Source organism: Nyctibius grandis, chromosome 4 (assembly GCF_013368605.1).
Source record: "Nyctibius grandis isolate bNycGra1 chromosome 4, bNycGra1.pri, whole genome shotgun sequence".
NCBI lineage: Eukaryota > Metazoa > Chordata > Aves > Nyctibiiformes > Nyctibiidae > Nyctibius > Nyctibius grandis.
In genome coordinates, this window is record NC_090661.1 from 19,988,524 (window position 1) to 20,008,823 (window position 20,300).

The following is a 20,300-nucleotide window of genomic DNA, read 5'->3' on the forward strand; positions in this document are numbered from 1 at the left end:
TTCCTTCATACTCTGTAGTTCTCTGTACCTTCATAGTCAAGAAGGACACAGTGGAGTTAGAGGACACCAGAACTGCACACACCAATTGAGTCACATCAAGGGTGTGGGCAGCAGGAAAATTACATCCTCTATGTTATTCTCAATATCCTTCCTGATGGCACCTAAATTTTGCTGGCTTTTCCAGTTGCTGCACAATGAGCTGATGATTTCAGAGAAGTGCTGTTTCATCCACATCACAGCTAGGTGTCCAACTTGGATACTCCCAGACGCCAGCATCTTCCAGGTACCTCCTATGACTTGTTTCTGTGAGGGTCATGTCTCAGTTCTTCAGACAAAAAGGAAAAAGACACCCAGAATGGACCACGCCAGGGACGGCAGGCTAAAGGAAAGTTTCTGCTTTGATCTTTTCTGTGACTGATTAATCAGTATGTCATTAGGTGCTGAAATGCAAATATACAGTACATACAGCTCTACGCATCACAGAACTGTTGACTCTGGGTTATTTTGGAGCAGCCCTAAAACACAAACTAGTGAAATTTGGCTCGTTATGTCCACATACAGCTTTCTTACACACCACAAAAGGCTCAAAACTCACAACTTCCGAATTTTTACCCCATCTTCCTTGCCAAATGGTTATTGTATAACTGACAGGAAGATTGTGCCAAGAGAAAACAAAGCAGATAAGAAAATACATGGACAAAACATTCACGGGAAGACATTACAATTGAAGACAAACCAATCACTTGACAAACCACTTCAACACCTTCAGAGACAGGAGAGAACTAGATTAGCTAGTACCAGATTAGCTAGTACCAACCCTTAGCAGATGAAAACCATTCTCATTCAGAAAAGGCCTTAGCAGAAGGACAGTAGAAGGGGACATGCTTCTTTAGAAAGGATTTGGGTCCTGTTACCTTCTTCTGGCGGTAGAGGATTTTCTCCAGCTCCTGCTCTTTGCTGCACAGTTCCTTCTGGAGCAGGTTACTCCTGTCATGTCTCAGTGCTTCCTGCAGAGGTAAAGATACACAGCTGTGCATACAACACCCAGCACGGTAAGAGCTGTTCCTTGGCCAGATGAGCCACCACCTCTGCTTCAGACCAGAGAAAGTTTGACTTCAGCCAAGAGAGATCAGGTACCTGGCAAATCAGCCTCTCCCTTTCTGCTTTGATCTGTTGCTCCATTTCTTCATAAAGGCACCTGACTTCTCGGTCATGGTCTGTCTCCTTCCTACAAAAGGCAGGGTGCACACAGGTCAGGACAGAGAGAGAATACAGAAAGAAAACAGAAGAGGAGGGTGGAAACAGATTCCCACTAACAGCTGTGTGGCATCGAGTGGGATTTTAACGAGACCAAATGTTATTGGTGGGTACTGCTGCAAAACAAACTCACGGGGATCAGATCAAGATAAAGAGTAATTTTATTGCAGCAAGAAAAATCTCTGTGTCCTGTAACCCAGCGTCTCCTTGCATTTGAGGCGGCATCCAAGCACCAGCTAATTCCTGACAGCAAACAACCATGATGTTCTCCTTACCGCTTCAATGCCTGTTCCATAGTCTCCTTTTCATGATTCACCTCCCTTATGTATGATGAAACACGCAACAGAAACTCTTCAAAATTGGATAAGAGCTCCGGACGCTCCTTTCGTAGCCGAGCCCAGAGCTCCCGAATCTCACGTGGACTTGGAGCAAGCATACAAGAGAGAAGGAAAGCAAATGAGTTTGTGTCATCTCATGGACCATTATTCCAACTCCAACATGCACTCGGGACAGACAAACTGCCCTTCTCCTATGATGACCTCCATTACACCATCATAGCAAAGAGGGAAGCTGGACAGTGACGGAGCATGCATGTGGAGTGAGATCTACAAGGTTAAAATAAAGGAAGTCATCTGAAAAAGGAAAAGAAAAGTCATCTAGGAAGCAAACCTGGAATGATTATTTTTCAAGTATTGAGCAATAACACATTTGATGTCTAAACCAAGACTTGAAGAAATGAACGTTCAGCAAATTTACTGTGAGCTATGGTCAAGCAGCAAACTGTTATAGCCCAGGGATTTTAGCACACATCACATAGGTGGTGTTCTCACACCAGCACTGTACTGGTGGATGCTACAGTCCTTGTTATTTTACAGGTTTGGAAACTGAGGCACAAACAAAAGAAGCAAATTTGCCCAGGTGTCACATCAAGATAATAATGGAGGAAGCCCTGGAAACCCAAAATCTTTTTTTCTGAACCTGCAATAACGATTACACTGTTTTGGCATTTAATTCATTGCAACCTCAACACAGCACTTATAAACTTACTCTTTCCCAAAGAGTCTTATAAGCCCTGCAGACGTCACTTCATGGTTCTTTTTGGAGAAGAGCTTTTTATTATTATTTTAATTTTTTTTTAAATTCATGAAGTACTTTGGAGGAACTGCCTTGAAATGTACGGAATAATTATAGCTATAGACATTATCCAAGTAGATATTTTTCTTTGTCTACGTATTTATCTCCCTTGATATTCTTTGTGAAAAAAAACACCAAAAAAACAACCAAAAAGCTCTTTATTGCCCCTGCCACCATTGCATGACAGCCTCCTTTTTCTGTCCCAAGTTAAAAAGTTACTAGCACTTCATCAAAACTTCATGTTTTAGATAACAGAACGCACTGAGTCCTGTTAATAAACAAAGCCATTTCTTTCTAGCAGAAACAGTGAAGATAGTTCAGATTCCTGCTCCGACCCCAATTAGCTTCTGTTTTATATTACTTCTTTACAACAGCTGGCTTGGCACAAAGGCATGACATGACTGAACTCATTGCATAAAACTGCAAGTAAGTGGTCAAAATAAAATACAGGATAATTCCACTTTAAGACTTGATGCTTCTCAAAGCAGACTTATAAACAGCAGAGGCTATTTTTCCAGAACAGTAATATGGCCTTTCACAGTGTCATTCTATTATTCGAGGCATAACAGCTTTCCACAATTTTACAGGACAGGAGAAGTTGTCTAGCATTAAAAGAAACATGCAGGTGCTTTGCATCACAATGCAAATGAGACAAAAAAAATCTGTTTCATGACAGATGCAGCTCTGAAAGCAGCAAACTCCTTCACTCTCAGCTTCTGTCTCCAATCTTGTTGGTCTCCTGCCCCTACCCGGGCTGCTCCTTGCAAATTAGCAGCACTGTTGGACTACAATGCCTGAAAAAAAGGGCTGCCACAGATGCTACTGGGCACCCCAGCCCCAGCAGATGTGCATCATTAAGAACCAGTTATGCATAGTGCTTCACTTGGAAAGGCCCTAAAAAAAGGCTGGATGACACTGGGGCCAGCAGACTCTACTGGGGCCATATGCAAGGGCATTAACATCAAATTTCAAGGCTCAGGTGAGCATCCCTTGCCCAGTTTAGCCTTTCACACTCTTCAAGATCAGCCCAGTCCCAAACAGCCCCTTGAGCACAGATCTTTTACAGAGACTCTTAGAACTGAGATTGTCTGAACATATGTGAACAGTGACACACTATTTTGGAACAGACAGCACACTCACCCTCCTTACCTTGTCTAGCCCTCACATGCTTTTTTTTTAATTTGTTGCATGCAGATGGGCTTCCATGCCACCAACTGATACATTTTACAGCTGTGGTATGAACTCTAGTTTGGGAAACTCTTTGGAAAAAGCACTGCACTAAAAGTAACTGTAAACTGATGGGAAAACCCAGACTTCACTGCATTTGTTACCAAGCACATGAAAACCCAAGGCAGCAGTACAGAAAGCCCAAGCAGTGCTTCAGAGAGCAAGTAGCTCAGTTTCACCTCTTTGGTCTTTGCTGGTACTTTGAAATTTTGGTATTGCAAGATCAAAACGGTAGAAGTAATGCCATGCGACTCCCCTACTTACTCTTCAAACATGTGGGCTGCTCCAAGCTGCTCCATCATGGAATAGAATCGTTTCTCTTCATCATCATCTGCTGGGTCCAAGTCATCTGACCAGCCTGACTCAAAGGTCTCCTCATGTCTGGAGTGATCCATTCTCCCAGCCCCTTGACACAATTCAATCCCTAATAACTTTCCTGGTGGAAGGAGAAGGGAAGAAGGAGAATAAAGAAAGTCAAATTGGATGTCATTTAATAAGCTGCTATTTAAATGGCAGCCCAACAGAGCTCCATGAGAAGCTGCCTGCACTCTGCTGGTGTAGAATACAGCTCCTGGTCGGTAAAGAGCCTCCGTTCTGACGTCCTGCATGATGTCAGTGTCCAGTCTGCAACACTGGGACTAAAACTGGCTCCCAGCCTAACAACAAGCTGTTAGGGCTCTGCTCACATCTGTGTGAAGATGATCTACCGCCCACGGCCTTGGATTCTCAGCATGTGAAGCATGCGGCATTAGGTCACTTCACTCCCATGGAGTGGCACTGTGGGTTCAGTTGCCACCGATCCCACAAGCTCCCTGTGGGACTGCAAGCCTAGCACTGAATAGCACCATGCCTCAGTTCCCCAGCTCAAAAAAAGTGAGGAGGAAATCATTACTCTTCTCATGTGCCACATCTGTTCTGATTCAAGTGCTATGGGACAAGGACCACCTCTTGCTAGGATTATGCAGAGTGTATGAACAAAGGAACTTACCCTCTGAACACCCCGTCCTGCCCTATTCCACCTACAGATGGCTTCCAGCTATCTGGATCCTGTTTCATGCTGAGACACTAATGCCATGAGAACTTCATGCTATGCAAGGCATGTGACAAATACTGGTGCTGGGAACAAATTCTTCTCAAAAGAAACAAATCAAGCAATCCTATCCAAAATGCAGGCCCGCATCCTGTATACAGAAGTCAGAGCTCTATCAGCAGCTACTCTTCCTTTCCAAAACACATCTGCTTGGTTCAAAAGGCAGAAATGACATCCCAGCTGCAGGGCCAGGAGCCAAGGATGTTCAGAGCACAGATGAGAACATGAAGCTGCTCTAAGGGGAAAAATATCCACTATTTGTGTACCTCAAGTCACTTAAGTTGACCACTTCTTAGCTCCATATGTCCAGAACCTAGCTGCTTCTCTCCCGCTCTTAAAATGTCCTGTAAAAAAACTTGCAGTGTGGAGATACAGGCTCTACTCAGCTTAAAACCTGAGGCTCAGACAGTTAATTAAGGAGATGGGCTTAGATTAGACACTTCAGATGTCTGCTTTAAAGAAATAGTCATTATCTCTCTTTTACAGCTGGGAAAATCGAGGTAGAGAATGATCTGACGATTGTTTTGACATCCTAGAAGGATCTCAGATTGCTTTAAATTGAACACTTTAAATGTATGCTCTTTTGCCAGTTGTGCAGATGCACCCTGTAACCTCTCAGAGGCCACGCAAGGAGCGCTCTCAAGAAGCAGAGTTGATTGCAGCTTGAACTGCTTCCCTTGATTTCCCCCCTGCACGCTCCAGAAGGAAGACAGCAATATGCCAGGCCAAGCTCTTGAGTTAGGGGCAAAGTCTGAAAAGGATTTCAATGAAGCCAAGCACAAAGAACAACCATAAAGAAAAGAAATGCAGAAATGAAGTGTTTTGCCTAGAATGGAGCAAGCCCCACGGAGCCAGGCTACCAACACAGTGTGGTACCTGACAACTGGTGGCTGACACGAAGAGAAATCTTGCCTACCTCTGCCAGCAATGGCACTGAGGCAGGTGCCCTCATGATGTTCATCTACGGCTATGGCTGGGCCAAATGTCTCAGACAATGAGATTTCGGAATAACCCAGTCATAACACAGAGGGCACTATGGATGCCAAGGTGCCCAAATGGCACCCGTTCACCTTCTACACTGCGCTGGGCAGGAAAGACCATGCTCCCGAGATGACTCTTGTTTCTGGCGAAGGCTTCACCCACCACAGGCAGGGACAAAAGGCAGAAACAGGTATAGTCAGCAGACACTCAGTGGGTTAACACATTCCCAGAACAGGCTGGCCCAAGCCACAGCTTTCCATGTTTATTCTGAGGAAATCTTTAGAATTTCTCCTTTCAGGGCTGGCTGTTTCTGGCCGTTCAAACTGAAGCACCAAAAAGACCCCCCCTCTCTCCAAGTTGTGAGAAAGCCATGAACAACCACAATCTGAGCAATCATTCAGGACAATCCTCAATCACTTGTGAAAACCCTAGACCACCACTGTTCACTTGCTTTGACCTGATCCCACTAACACATCTACATGTCCAAGGAAGGTGCTAACAGGGTGCAGATTTTCTGAGAGCTTACAACCAGCTAAGGCAAGTAAACACCCTCGCCAAAGGTTATTATTGCTATGGTTACTCCTCGTCTTTAACACCTCTTGCATTGCTTGTGCTGCTGGATGATGACTTTGGTATAGGATTAGCATTCTCCTAGTGTTTGGAAAAGGCAACAGCAAAAGGAAAACAAAAGCTCATTTGCCAGTGTGCTAGCCTACTAACAGGACTCCTACTAATGTCCTTGAACAGCACTGCATAAACCAGCTGGAGATTGTTGCCAAGAGGCATATTTCTGTCCCCTCATCCAGCGAGGATCCTTATCCAGATGAACAACTGTGGATCACATGGCCAGACACAGGCTGCAGGATGTACCATCTCCAGTAGGAGATGTTCAGAAGCTGAGTCTACCAGGTAGGCAGGTAACAGTTGTGGAAGAAGGCAACACAAAGCCTCAGGAAGGGGATTAGCAGTACTGCACACACATCTTCTCCAATGATACTCACATAAGCATGGTGCATTGCCCTGCATAGCCGGTACGGCTTCAGCAGAACCACTGCACTTTCTTTCTTATCAACATAAAATATCATGTCACAGGTGGGCTTTTCCCTTCCTCTGCCTCTGTGCAGTCCTTACCTAGTCCCATGCTGAACTCCACAGGTGTCAGGTATCCGTTATTGTTCTGTTCCAAGCTGTCAAAAACAGTCTCCAGCTGTTCAAGGGTTAGGGGGAGTTCACTCTGGAGCCGCTGCAGAGACAAAAGAATGAACAAAATTAATACATGACTCAAGTCTTCCCTGTGACTAGATCCTGTCCCTGCCGTCCTCAGCTTTGGCCCACAGCGATGTGCCCTTTCAGCACTGCATCCTCGCCGAGATGCGCAGCCTGCCAGTACAGCTGAGTGATGACACAAATGCCTGTTTAGACCCACTGATACAGCAACACTTTCCATTTCTGGATGATTCAAACAGAACTGCAGAGAAGGAGCTTTGGCTTATTTTGTTTGGAGGGAGCTCAACCCTCTTCCTCCTTCACTTCAGAACTGCTACCTCTCGTTCACTGCCTGCCTCCCTCCCACCCCTGCCCAAGCCCTGTCCAAAGGTGGCTGCTCCCGGGGGCACTGCCAGCCTCCTGTGACCACTGCTGCTCCCAAGAGAGCTCTCTATGGGCACATCAGGTACCAGCCCCATCTCTTTGGCCAGAGAGGGAGGAGAGACTTATGGGTGTCTGGATTCAGTTCCCAGCTCTTGCAGGAAATCTTGCAGATCATGAACAAAATGTTCAGTCCATAACAGAGAGTTAGCTTTCTTCTGTCATCTTCTGCCTGTTGAGACCGTATCACTATTCCCACAACACAGACAAGGAGCAGAGAGTTTTCCCTTCATAATACACGTGTAAAGCACCTAGTGTTAAGGGGCACCCAAAGAACCTTCCAAATAACAAAAGGTGTAGACTAAAACCTCATTACTGTCTGTTAAACATGCAGCTTTAAATAAAAGCTTAATAAATACTTATTAATGTAACCATACAAAATTAGGCATCACACAACCCAAACCAAAGTGAGTCAATAATTAAACCAGCATGGACCTGCCAAGTGTTAGTTACAGATGGAAGGAGAGATGAGACAGAAGAGAAACAATCTGCATGTAACCTTCCTGATAAACCATTAAAACAAAACTCACAAAGAACCATAGAGATTCTGTTAATAGTTAAAATACTGTTTTTAACAGAAAGCAACAAAACACATTATTGTAGAGCAAAGATAGTTCAGGCCTAAAGTGAGTTTTTGAGACCAGGCTTTAGCTGTGATTGAGACAAAAAAGTTATACAGCTTTTTTTGTTAAGAGATTGGTGGCTTTTTTTTTTCATTGTTGACTGTTTTTTTGGGGGGTTGTTGTTTTGTTTTTTTTTAAATTAAACCAGATATTTTTCCTCTTCAGAATTCCCATCCACTGCATGCTTAATATTTGTAGGAACTGTTGCAAATTTTTTTGATTTTATGCATTCCTTAAGAATTTGGAATTGCAGTCCCACTTGTCCCAGGAATTCCTTGGAGGTCCAAGGCCCTCCTGGGATTTTTGGCTCCTAGCAACTAGCAGAGTTTGGGTCCCAGAAATCTGCATGAGACAGAGCCCAGGTGCACATCCACAGTTGCCAAAAGTAAAGACATGCCACATTCTCCCCTCTCCTGCCACCCATGACTTTACAGCTCCTCTCAGGAAAGGAAAAGGAATTAGGAATTCTTTTCCTCACCTGCATGTCCACCTTGGTGATAAAACCCTTCTCATCCTTGTCACACAGCTGGAAGAGCTCCCTTGCCTTCTCAAGCATCTCCACCTGCACATCTTCCAATTTGCTCATTTGGCTGGAAGGAGAAGCACCAGGAGCCACCCTATCCTCCTCATCCCCTTCCTCTTCTCCTTCCCAGTGGACGTATGCCAAGAGTTCTCCCCTCTGGTTCTCCATCTTCTTAAAGTCTTTTCCTCCAGGGCAGCGGCAAACAGAAGAGCTGTGGGGCAGAAAACAGACAAACCTCAGTCAAACGTGACCCCCCACTTCCACCCCACACAACTAGTTATGTGCCTTGTCGGTTTGAAAGAACAATATTCAGCATCCCTATCTGTCACTGAGGGGAGAGGGGAAGACAGACAGTGTGCAGGGAGTTTGTGTCTGTCCTGGTTTGGCTCAAACCAGGCCAAATAGTCTTAGAGAACCCAAGGTCACTGCTTACAAGTAAAGAGCCGAAGGGGGTTGTACCTGCAGGGAGTAGTGGACGGGGCAGGTGACCCAGGATTGACCAGCAAGGTATTCCATCCCATACATGTCATTCTCACTTTCCTGTTTATCACTAACCCACTGCCTCCTGGAGGTGGGGCCCAGGAGGGAGGGGCCCTCCTGTCTCCCACTGATTGGTACCAGCTTTGCCAAATCTCCAGTTAAAAGCCTGCAGGTGTGATGGCAGTGGAGCTTTTGCATTTTGCCCTCTGCCCGTGCTGGGTGGAGCTTCTGCATTTTGCTCTCTGTCTGTGCTGGGGGGAGGTACTGCCTTTTCCCCTCTGCCTGTACTGGGGGGAGCAACTCTGCCTGAGGAGGATTTCCAAGCTCTTGATCTTGGTTTTGTACATATTTGTATATATTTGGTTATTTCTATTATTATTGTTATTATATTCTTTTTCATTACTATAGTTGATTAAAACTGTTTTAACTTTCCAACCCATAAGTCTCTCTCCCTTTTCCCTTTCCCTTTCCCTTAGGTGGGGGGGAGAGGGTTAACAGAGAGCATCTGCCACCTGGTTAATAGCTGGCCCAGCTTTAAACCCTGACAGATTTAATTGGCGCCCAACGTGGGGCTCGAGAGAAGCTCCAACAGGTTACTCTGATAAGTTGAATCCTGGCTCTGGTGTGAGGAGACCCGGAGAGCTCAGCTGAGAGAATATCAGATTTCTTCCTTTGAGATTTACAAGGGGTTGGAAAGTTAAAACAGATAGTGAAGATGGTGATGTCATTTTTGAATGCTGTGTTATCTCATCTTTTTATGGAGTTTCTTTCACAATTGAGTATTGCAATGATGCCTTACCTGCCGTGGGCACTGTGTTATTGCTTGCTTCTTATGAATGTTTACATGCAGTTTAGCAGTGGGCGCTGGTCGAAATGTATTGTTTTGGTATGGGGTTTGATACTGATTTATGCTGTGATAAACTGGGCAGTTAATATTCCGATCTCTTATCTCTATGACACAATGATGGGCAGCTTTAATCGCGAATCAGTAGCAGCGACTTCATCTGCACGCTCCAGGCGTCCTTTAGCTGATTCTGTTAATGATTACACTTCCAGTTTTACTTTGGGAAATAGTACCTTCTCCTTTTCTGCCAAGCTGATTCCACTAGATTTTGCGAAATTAGGATGGTGCTGTCTAGGTGGCATGTTTTTATTTTTGGTTGTCCTGAATGTGTTTCTGATGTGGGATAAGATTAAATATCGGTGCAGGGACAGTTGTAAGTGTTATGCAGCCACCTCAGATCCTACAGTGTGTACTGCCGCTACAGCCTCAGATCCTACAGTGTGTACTGCTGCTACAGCCACTACAGCCACTGAAACCTCGGCAGCCTGTACCACAGCTGCTACACCCCCCAAGATGGCCACTGTAGCTACTCAGACTCTCAGCACTCCCAAGACAGCCACTGCATCTACTCAGACTCCAGCATCTATCGAATCTGTACCAATTGCTCCTGTAACCAGGAAGAAATACCAAAAGAAATCAGCTCGTGAAGAGAAGGATGATGACTCAGAGCCTTCTAAGACAGAGCCATCATATGACCCAGGTGAGGGCCCTTCTCAGGCAGAGTTAGGGCCCGACACAGATGGGGGTTCCCTTGATTGTCCTTTTAAAGCACACCCATCACAGAAGAAAGGCCCTTCTAAAGCAGAACTATCACAAGAGGACTCGGACGTAGAGATAACCTACCACTCCTTATCCCTGAAGGACCTGAGAAATATAAGGAAAGACTTCAGCCGTTATGACAGTGAACCTATTATTACCTGGTTGCTCCGATGCTGGGATAATGGGGCAGACAGCATGCAATTGGATGGCAGAGAAGCCAGACAGTTGGGATCCCTGTCCAGAGATGGTGGTATTGATAAAGCGCTCGCAAGAAAGTCAAACACTGTCAGTCTCTGGAGGCGACTCTTGTCAGCTGTAAAGAGCAGGTATCCCTATAAAGATGATGTTATGAGCCACCTAAGCAAATGGACCACTATAGAAAAAGGTATTAACTACCTTAGAGAACTGGCTGTGCAAGAGATCATTTATAGACACCCACGGGACATTGTAGATCCTGTAGATCCTGATGAAGTGGAATGCAACCGATCCATGTTCCGGAAGGTTGTGAAGAATGCTCCACCGACATATACCCATACATTGTCAATATTAGTATGGGGAGAAGATGCTATGGCACGATCTAGTGTGGGCGAAATGGCTAACTGTATGCGACAGTATGAAGATAGTATTTCTTCCCCACTGCAGGCACGCATCTCGGCTGTGGAAAAACTGACTAAGGAGAACAAGGACTCATTTAAACAACTGTCAGACAAACTGTCCATGATCGAGAATAAACTTGACTCTCTACCTACACAGGCGCGCGTTGCAGCTGTTAAGAGAAAACGTTCTCCTACAGGACCAGCTCAAAGGAAAAGGAACACATCACGAGGTATCCTGTGGTTTGCCCTGCGTGGTTATGGGGAGGACATGAGCAGATGGCATGGACAACCTACCAGTACCCTACAGGCACGAGTACGTGAGTTGCAAGCTAAAAGAAATACCAGAGAGAATTTTTCTAGGAGGATGGCTGCTCCAGTTACCAGTGAGCAGGACCCCAGTCAGGGGAGATGGGCCTCAAATCACTTTTTCCCAAGTGTGAATAGGAGAAATGAAGGTCCAGTCCCTGTGAGCAGCATGAATCCATTTCTTAATTAGGGGGGCCCTGCCTCCAGCCAGGTGGAGGAGAGGGACAACCGGATTTATTGGACTGTGTGGATTCGATGGCCTGGCACATTAAAACCACAAAGGTATCGAGCCCTGGTAGACACTGGTGCACAGTGCACCCTAATGCCATCGGATCATAAAGGGGCAGAATCTATCAGCATTTCAGGAGTAACAGGAGGATCTCAAGTGTTATCTGTATTGGAGGCCGAAGTGAGCCTAACTAAAAATGAATGGAAAAAGCACCCCATTGTGACTGGCCCAGATGCTCCGTGCATCCTTGGCATAGACTACCTCAAGAGAGGGTATTTTAAGGACCCAAAAGGGTACAGATGGGCCTTTGGTATAGCAGCTGTAGAGACTGAGGACATTAAACAGCTGTCTACCTTGCCTGGCCTCTCAGAAGATCCTTCTGTTGTGGGGTTGCTGAAGGTTGAAGAACAACAGGTGCCAATTGCTACTACCACGGTGCACCGACGACAATATCGCACCAATCGAGACTCCCTGATCCCCATTCATAAACTGATTAGACAATTAGAAAATCAAGGAGTGATTACCAAGACTCGCTCACCCTTTAATAGTCCTATATGGCCAGTGCGAAAGTCTGATGGAGAATGGAGATTAACTGTGGACTATCGTGGCCTAAATGAAGTTACGCCACCGCTGAGTGCTGCTGTGCCAGACATGCTAGAACTTCAATACGAACTGGAGTCAAAGGCAGCCAAGTGGTACGCCACCATAGACATTGCTAATGCCTTTTTCTCTATTCCTTTGGCACCAAAGTGCAGGCCACAGTTTGCTTTTACCTGGAGAGGTATCCAGTACACCTGGAATCGACTGCCCCAGGGGTGGAAACACAGTCCTACTATTTGCCATGGACTGATCCAGACTGCACTAGAAAAGGGTGGAGCTCCAGAACATTTGCAATACATTGATGACATCATTGTGTGGGGTGATACAGCAGCAGAAGTTTTTGACAAAGGGGAGAAAATAATCCAAATTCTTCTGAAAGCTGGTTTTGCCATAAAAAGAAGCAAGGTCAAGGGACCTGCCCGGGAGATCCAGTTTTTAGGGATTAAATGGCAAGATGGGCGTCGCCAGATCCCGATAGAGGTGATCAACAAAATAACAGCAATGTCCGCACCAACTAACAAAAAGGAAACACAAGCCTTCTTAGGCGTTGTGGGTTTCTGGAGAATGCATATTCCAGATTACAGCCAGATTGTACGCCCTCTTTATCAAGTGACCAGAAAGAAGAATGATTTTCAGTGGGGCCCTGAACAACGACAGGCTTTTGAACAGATTAAACAAGAGATTGTGCATGCAGTAGCCCTTGGACCAGTCCGTACGGGACAAGATGTTAAAAATGTGCTCTACACCTCAGCTGGGGACAATGGTCCTACTTGGAGCCTCTGGCAGAAAGTGCCAGGGGAGACTCGAGGTCGACCCCTAGGATTTTGGAGTCGAGGATACAAGGGCTCCGAGGCCAATTACACTCCAACTGAAAAAGAGATACTGGCAGCGTATGAAGGAGTTAGAGCCGCTTCAGAGGTAATTGGTACTGAAGCACAACTTCTCCTAGCACCTCGATTACCAGTACTAGGCTGGATGTTCAAGGGTAAGGTTCCCACTACCCATCATGCAACTGATGCGACGTGGAGTAAATGGATTGCATTAATTACGCAGAGGGCTCGAATAGGAAACCCTAATCGCCCAGGAATCTTAGAAGTAATCATGGACTGGCCAGAAGGCAAAGACTTCGGAATGCCACCAGAAAAGGAGGTGACACGTGCTGAAGAAGCCCCACCATATAATGAACTACCAGAGGATGAGAAGCAGTATGCGCTGTTCACCGATGGATCCTGCCGTCTTGTAGGAAAGCATCGGAAGTGGAAAGCTGCTGTATGGAGTCCTATACGACGAGTCACAGAAGCCACAGAAGGACAAGGTGAATCAAGTCAATTTGCAGAAGTAAAAGCCATCCAGCTGGCTTTAGACATTGCTAAATGAGAAAAGTGGCCAAGGCTGTATCTTTATACTGACTCATGGATGGTGGCAAATGCCTTGTGGGGGTGGTTAAAGCAGTGGAAGCAAAGCAACTGGCAGCGCAAAGGGAAACCTATTTGGGCTGCTAAATTGTGGCAAGATATTGCTGCTCGGCTAGAGAAACTAGTCGTGAAGGCACGTCATGTAGATGCTCACGTACCTAAAAGTCGGGCAACTGAGGAACATCGAAACAACCAACAAGCGGATCAAGCTGCTAAAGTGTTCCAAATAGATTTGGACTGGGAACACAAAGGTGAACTATTTTTAGCTCGGTGGGCTCATGACACTTCAGGTCATCAAGGGAGAGATGCAACATACAGATGGGCTCGTGACCGAGGGGTGGACTTAACCATGGACTCTATTGCACAGGTTATCCATGATTGTGAAACATGCGCCGCAATTAAGCAAGCCAAACGGTTAAAACCTTTGTGGTATGGGGGGCGGTGGTTGAAATATAAATATGGGGAGGCCTGGCAAATTGACTATATCACACTCCCTCAAACCCGCCAGGGTAAACGCTATGTGCTTACCATGGTGGAGGCGACCACCGGATGGCTGGAAACATACTCTGTGCCCCATGCCACTGCCCGGAACACTATTCTGGGCCTCGAAAAGCAAATCTTGTGGCGACACGGCACGCCAGAGAGAATTGAGTCGGACAACGGGACTCATTTCAAAAACAGTCTCATAGACAACTGGGCCAAAGAGCATGGCATTGAATGGGTATATCACATCCCCTATCATGCACCAGCCTCTGGGAAAATTGAACGGTATAATGGGCTGTTAAAAACTACCCTAAAAGCAATGGGGGGTGGAACCTTTAAAAACTGGGATAAACATCTGGCACAAGCTACCTGGTTAGTTAACACCAGGGGATCTATCAATCGAGCTGGCCCTGCTCAGTCAGACCTTCTACATACAGTAGAAGGAGATAAAGTCCCTGTGGTGCATGAAAGGAATCTATTGGGAAAAACTGTCTGGATTCTTCCTGTAATGGGCAAACGTAAACCCATTCGTGGGATTGCTTTTGCTCAGGGACCTGGATGTACTTGGTGGGTGATGTTGCAAGATGGTGAAGTCCGATGTGTCCCCGAAGGTGATCTGATTATGGGTGAGACTACTTAAGTCTGAACTGCATGTTGTTGCTGCATAAGTGTCTTTTAGGTTAAGACAGTGGTGATGCGACCGGAGCTAGCTTCATCAAGTGGCGTCCAGTAACCTCCTCGAGTCTGACATCTTTAACCTGCAACCCGTGGGCACGAACCATGACAAAAGAGAGACTGCTAGCCAGAAAGACTGCTGAGAGACTGCTAACCAGATGCAAACCCACAATCCTGAACCAAATGAACTTGATGGACTTTTTGCATAAAGATGAATCATAGACTAGTGATATGTATATATATATTTGAAAATGAAAAGGTAGTGGTGATCTGAGTATGACATGAATGGTATGGAATAAGGGGTGGAATGTCCTGGTTTGGCTCAAACCAGGCCAAATAGTCTTAGAGAACCCAAGGTCACTGCTTACAAGTAAAGAGCCGAAGGGGGTTGTACCTGCAGGGAGTAGTGGACGGGGCAGGTGACCCAGGATTGACCAGCAAGGTATTCCATCCCATACATGTCATTCTCACTTTCCTGTTTATCACTAACCCACTGCCTCCTGGAGGTGGGGCCCAGGAGGGAGGGGCCCTCCTGTCTCCCACTGATTGGTACCAGCTTTGCCAAATCTCCAGTTAAAAGCCTGCAGGTGTGATGGCAGTGGAGCTTTTGCATTTTGCCCTCTGCCCGTGCTGGGTGGAGCTTCTGCATTTTGCTCTCTGTCTGTGCTGGGGGGAGGTACTGCCTTTTCCCCTCTGCCTGTACTGGGGGGAGCAACTCTGCCTGAGGAGGATTTCCAAGCTCTTGATCTTGGTTTTGTACATATTTGTATATATTTGGTTATTTCTATTATTATTGTTATTATATTCTTTTTCATTACTATAGTTGATTAAAACTGTTTTAACTTTCCAACCCATAAGTCTCTCTCCCTTTTCCCTTTCCCTTTCCCTTAGGTGGGGGGGAGAGGGTTAACAGAGAGCATCTGCCACCTGGTTAATAGCTGGCCCAGCTTTAAACCCTGACAGTGTCAGAGGTACACACCACACATAGGTACACACCGTACACAACATGCGCATAACCAAGCCTACCACACAGCCATAACCCTCCACCCTGTGATGGGCTCCAGACCCTGCACCGAGCAATGGTGTTCTTTCGCCATCTCTTCTCCTCTGGCTCAGACCTACATGGCAGTCAGAGTTCTCTGCTGGCGAAAGCCAGGTGCCAGGGGAAGGTTTCAGCAAAGCCAAGAGGATGGGAAGTGAATATTAAAGCATGCAGGTAAATCTGCATGGGAGCACGGTGATAGTCTCACATTAGCTGAGACAGGGGGCTCGAACACTGTGAGCAGGGACAGCTCCCAGCTCTTTCACAGCTCCCTGGATGCCCTGACCAGGATGCTTCTCTCTGGTCTTGGTTCCTCTGGTAATAACATGTGCTTTTCCTCCTCCTGTTACTTTTCTGCACCACTTTTGACCACCAAACCTGCATCACAACTGCAAGAACCCAGAGCGGGACAAAGGCAGAGAGGAGGAAGATCTGTGCAAGTGACGGAGGAAAGAGAAGAAGGAACGTCTCTCCCAGCCCTCTGCCACCCAGATCCCCTGGCTGGCCGTCCGCCTCTGACATTTTCTTGTGAACGCTTCCCAAGCAGTAACTCTATCTCCTTTCATGTTATTACAGCACAAAGAAAGGTCAGAAAATTCCTACACTGGGAAAAATTTACTAAGCTGGGCAGTCCTGCTCCCCTTGCCTCCCAGCCTCTGTTTTGAGAGTTTGTAAGCTGCCAAACGGAATTTTAATCTGAAATGTTCACCTTTATAGGAAGGAAACCACACGACTATGGAGACATTTCAGAGGCCAAAGAAAATAATTCGCATTACTTACAACTACCTAAAACAAACAGGCTAGGAATGAGAGCACCCCTTTAAGCACGGCACTGTGACTGTAAAGATGCGTACAACACATCCCTACCCCAACCCACCTTCCGACTTACTGATGCCATGTAACACTCTCCAGCTTTTCTTCAGCAACATCACCACATTATTTAAGCCTTGTTGCACTGATGATTGCTTTAGACTTCTCCTTCTGCAGATTTGTGTTCTGCATTGCAGGGCAGAAGTGAGCTGTGCAAGCAAGCTGAGAGCAGATTTAAATGGTACTTGACAAAGAGGGCTTGAGGGTTGTTTTTGCTTTAATCTCCAAGAAATTAAAAGCCACGTACAGATGCTGTGATAACAAACAAGTTAATTCTGTTTGGACTCTTAGTACAATGGGAGGGTAAAGAGCATGATGGCCAGGAAGAATGTCACATGCGAGAACTATATGAAGCTGACACAAAAGCAGACGGCAATTATGCACCACGCTATTTGACTCCATTTATTACTGCTGGTTCGTGAGCCAGAGGGTGGTTCTGCTTCAAAGAACAAGCAGAACACTTCACTCCCCCTTTCAAATCAATGTTTTTTCAGGGCACCTCTGATTAGCCTCACTTGAGAAGATACTTATTTGAAACTCTGCAGAAAACTACCTATAAATGAGTACTATTATATGTTTCCAGTCAAGGAGACATCCCTGGCAAGCAATGGACACAGAGCTAGCCACAAGCTTTGTAGAATACTGCAGAGGAAAGGAGGGAAGAACGCAGGAAAAGCAAGAAGGCAGGGAGTGTCTTTCTCTCTTGCTCTTTCTCAAACAAACCCTCCTACCAAGCTTTTTTTTGGTGTTACGGAGGCAACGCAGCAAAATTTGGAGACTAAAGATTGATTCTATCCATTAGCTGGACAGTCAGCTTGCTTCTCATGGCAAGTCTGTATGTGTTAGTAGCAAAGAGGTCGGAAAGAACCCCAGCTTACTTTCTACATTCAAGCAAAAATTGCAAAGCTGGCCTTGAAAGGAAAAAAAAAAAAAAGACAGACCCAGATATCTTATGCTGCATAGATTTTACAGGTGATTACAGCGAGGAATCACACAGCCACACTGATGAATGATACTGATTGGCTGCTACAGTTCACCTTGCTGATGTATTTTGCCAGACCCTTTCCTTCCACAAAGACACAGTCTCAGCACAGGCAGCATCCTGTACCAGATGGTGAGAGCAGGCAGCAGCAGTGGAGGAAATTAAATGGGAGTTCAAAGCAAGAGCCACGACAGGATTGCAGAAAACAGCCAGAATAAGAAAAAGTGCAAATAAGAAACAACCCTCTAGCTACCTAAGAGACACTGAGGTCCCTAGAAGTAAAGAAGATCTTACTTTCTTGTTGGCAGCTTCATCATTTCTATTTCAAAAGCCAGAGCAGCCCACGCAGAAGACGTCTCCCCAGCTCCGCTGCAGCAACAACAGGTTATACAAGGAGGATGTTCTGTTCTCTCTCTGAGACATATTTGCAAGCTGAAATTGGACCCGTTACATCACTACTTCTAGCATCTCCTCATTTTAGCAAAAGCCCAACTGTACTATAGCTCCCAAACACTGGCTGAGCTAAAAGCCTCTTAATTAGAAGAGCTGGAAGACTGACATGGACATGAGTCTGAAAGGATTTCACTCACATGTAAGAGACCAAGCCCATTAATTCAATGTTTGGAGAGCAGAGTCTCTTGTTCAAGCTGCTTCAAGCCAGATGTGGCTCTGTCCATGGTGAGACAGCACTTGTAGAGGAACAAAGCGGCAAATAAGAGAGCACCCCAGTAAGCAAAATACACTGCAGCTCTGATGAACTTCTCTCGCAGAGGCCTTTGACTGAGGAGCTCTTTGTCCTGTTTGTAAGGGCATCGCACGGTATAAATGAGAAGCGGCACAAAGCAGATCTCAGTCTAACAAGTGCTGTCATACCTTCCCCAGTTACAGACCATCACCACAAGCTACTGGGGAAGCAGCTTCTTCAGCAAGATGCAGAACATCACTGAAGGACAACTTTGAGAGAGGCTGAGGTCACTACAGCACTAAAACTGGGGACTGGTACCCAAAAGTGAGGCCAGCAGAGCTGGCTTGGGTGCAGAAAGATCAGCTTGGGAAGACCCATGTTTGCCTGACACAAGTGGAGAAGACAGAGAAGATAGGTATGGGCATCTAATGCTTTTGGTCAGGCAAACTTGCCAGGTTCCTCGAGCAAGATGTAGTCAAGCCACCTCCAGTGACAAAGCCAGGGATTGTTACCAAAACTTCCTGACAGGATTAGTTTTTCCAGGTCTCTTCTGCCAGGACAAGATACTCATTCAGTCAGCAGCACCAGTTAAGAATTAATTTCCACACCTAGCCTGGAGTTAGGACAATCTCTGTATCTTGGGCTGTTGATTTCCATCATAAGAACATCCGCAAGGGGTCATGGCAGAGTTCATCTAGCCCAGCATCTTGCCCTCAACAGTGGCCATGAATGGCTGTTGATGGAAGAGTAACAACAGCAGGGCAAGCACAGAGAAGGCTTCCCTGAAGAGATCTGCCAGCCTCTAGCCACTGTCAACCTGGGGCAATTCCTGAGCCACATGGTTCCTCCCTCACCTTCCAAGACACTTGTCCAGCCTCCCTTTGAATCCGTATGATGAACTTGCTGATAGAAACAGGGTGCCTGATGCAATCAGTGGGTGCTGACAAAGCTTCACGGGTCTATTCCAGTTTTCTAGGTACACGGATTGACCAGCACCTACTCTGCAAGAGACTGAGTCCCAGCTTCAGCTCAGACAGGTGCTTCCTGCCACCTTCATATCTGGGAACCATAGCAGAGACCAAAAAATAGGCCTGGGAGATCCACCAGGAAGATGGACATGCCAGGGACTTGGGGGCACCAATGGGCTCCAATCACCCTGGCCAGCCTTGATGTGTAATGTTCTTCTGCAGCCCCCTCTTCCCCCACCCCAGGAATTTGGCTGCCTGTGCTCAAGGTCAGCTCTGACAGTGCACAGTCCAGATTTGGGCAATGTCCAACATCTGAACAACCTGATCGAGCTCGAGTGAAAGGCAGTCTTCAGGACCTGTAGATTACACCAGAAATCTCCTGCCATGATGCGTGCTGCGGCCCAGCGAGCAAAAATTTACCTGCTCCTGCAAGACAACTTTCCGAGAGCCTGGAAAGCAAACATAGATCTTCTCAGACACAGCGCAGAATGGGAAATTCATTTGCCAGTGAAGGCAGCTAACAATAGATCTTGCATTTCTACAGAGTGGTAACTCAGACCAGTCTTACTTGCGCATTTTAATCACCTGAGGCATAAACTTGTTTGTCCTGTGCAAAGCTGTGCCAGAAAGTCAGCTGGATCCCCGTTCTTTGGGGAAATCACAAGACCAGAATTTTAATCCTGACTCAGCTTGCCATATGGCCCTGGGTAAGTCATGTCACCTGCCTATGCTTAGAGATTGTCAGCTCCTCCAATTTGATTCTGATGCTTGTGACAGCTGGCGCTTTATTTTAAGACTCCATTCCTGGAGACTGATAATTACATGTGAAACTCAAGCATCAAAATAGTTTCAAAGCGTCGAAGCTGAAGAATGAAGGACTTGAA

At 46.1% G+C, this 20,300-nt stretch overlaps 1 protein-coding gene across 2 annotated transcripts in view; it reads right to left on the reverse strand.

Moving 5' to 3' along the window:
- CRACR2B (calcium release activated channel regulator 2B) overlaps positions 1-20,300 on the reverse strand; it is a 55,573-nt gene that overhangs the window by 19,805 nt on the left and 15,468 nt on the right. For both annotated transcript variants that reach the window (XM_068399034.1, XM_068399035.1), the window contains exons 2-7: positions 8,438-8,693; positions 6,821-6,932; positions 3,883-4,054; positions 1,533-1,679; positions 1,138-1,228; positions 915-1,007 (exon numbers count right to left, since the gene is read on the reverse strand). In XM_068399034.1, the coding sequence (XP_068255135.1) occupies positions 915-1,007; positions 1,138-1,228; positions 1,533-1,679; positions 3,883-4,054; positions 6,821-6,932; positions 8,438-8,650 (828 nt within the window). In that variant the 5' untranslated portion in view covers positions 8,651-8,693. The remainder of the gene's footprint in view (positions 1-914; positions 1,008-1,137; positions 1,229-1,532; positions 1,680-3,882; positions 4,055-6,820; positions 6,933-8,437; positions 8,694-20,300) is intronic.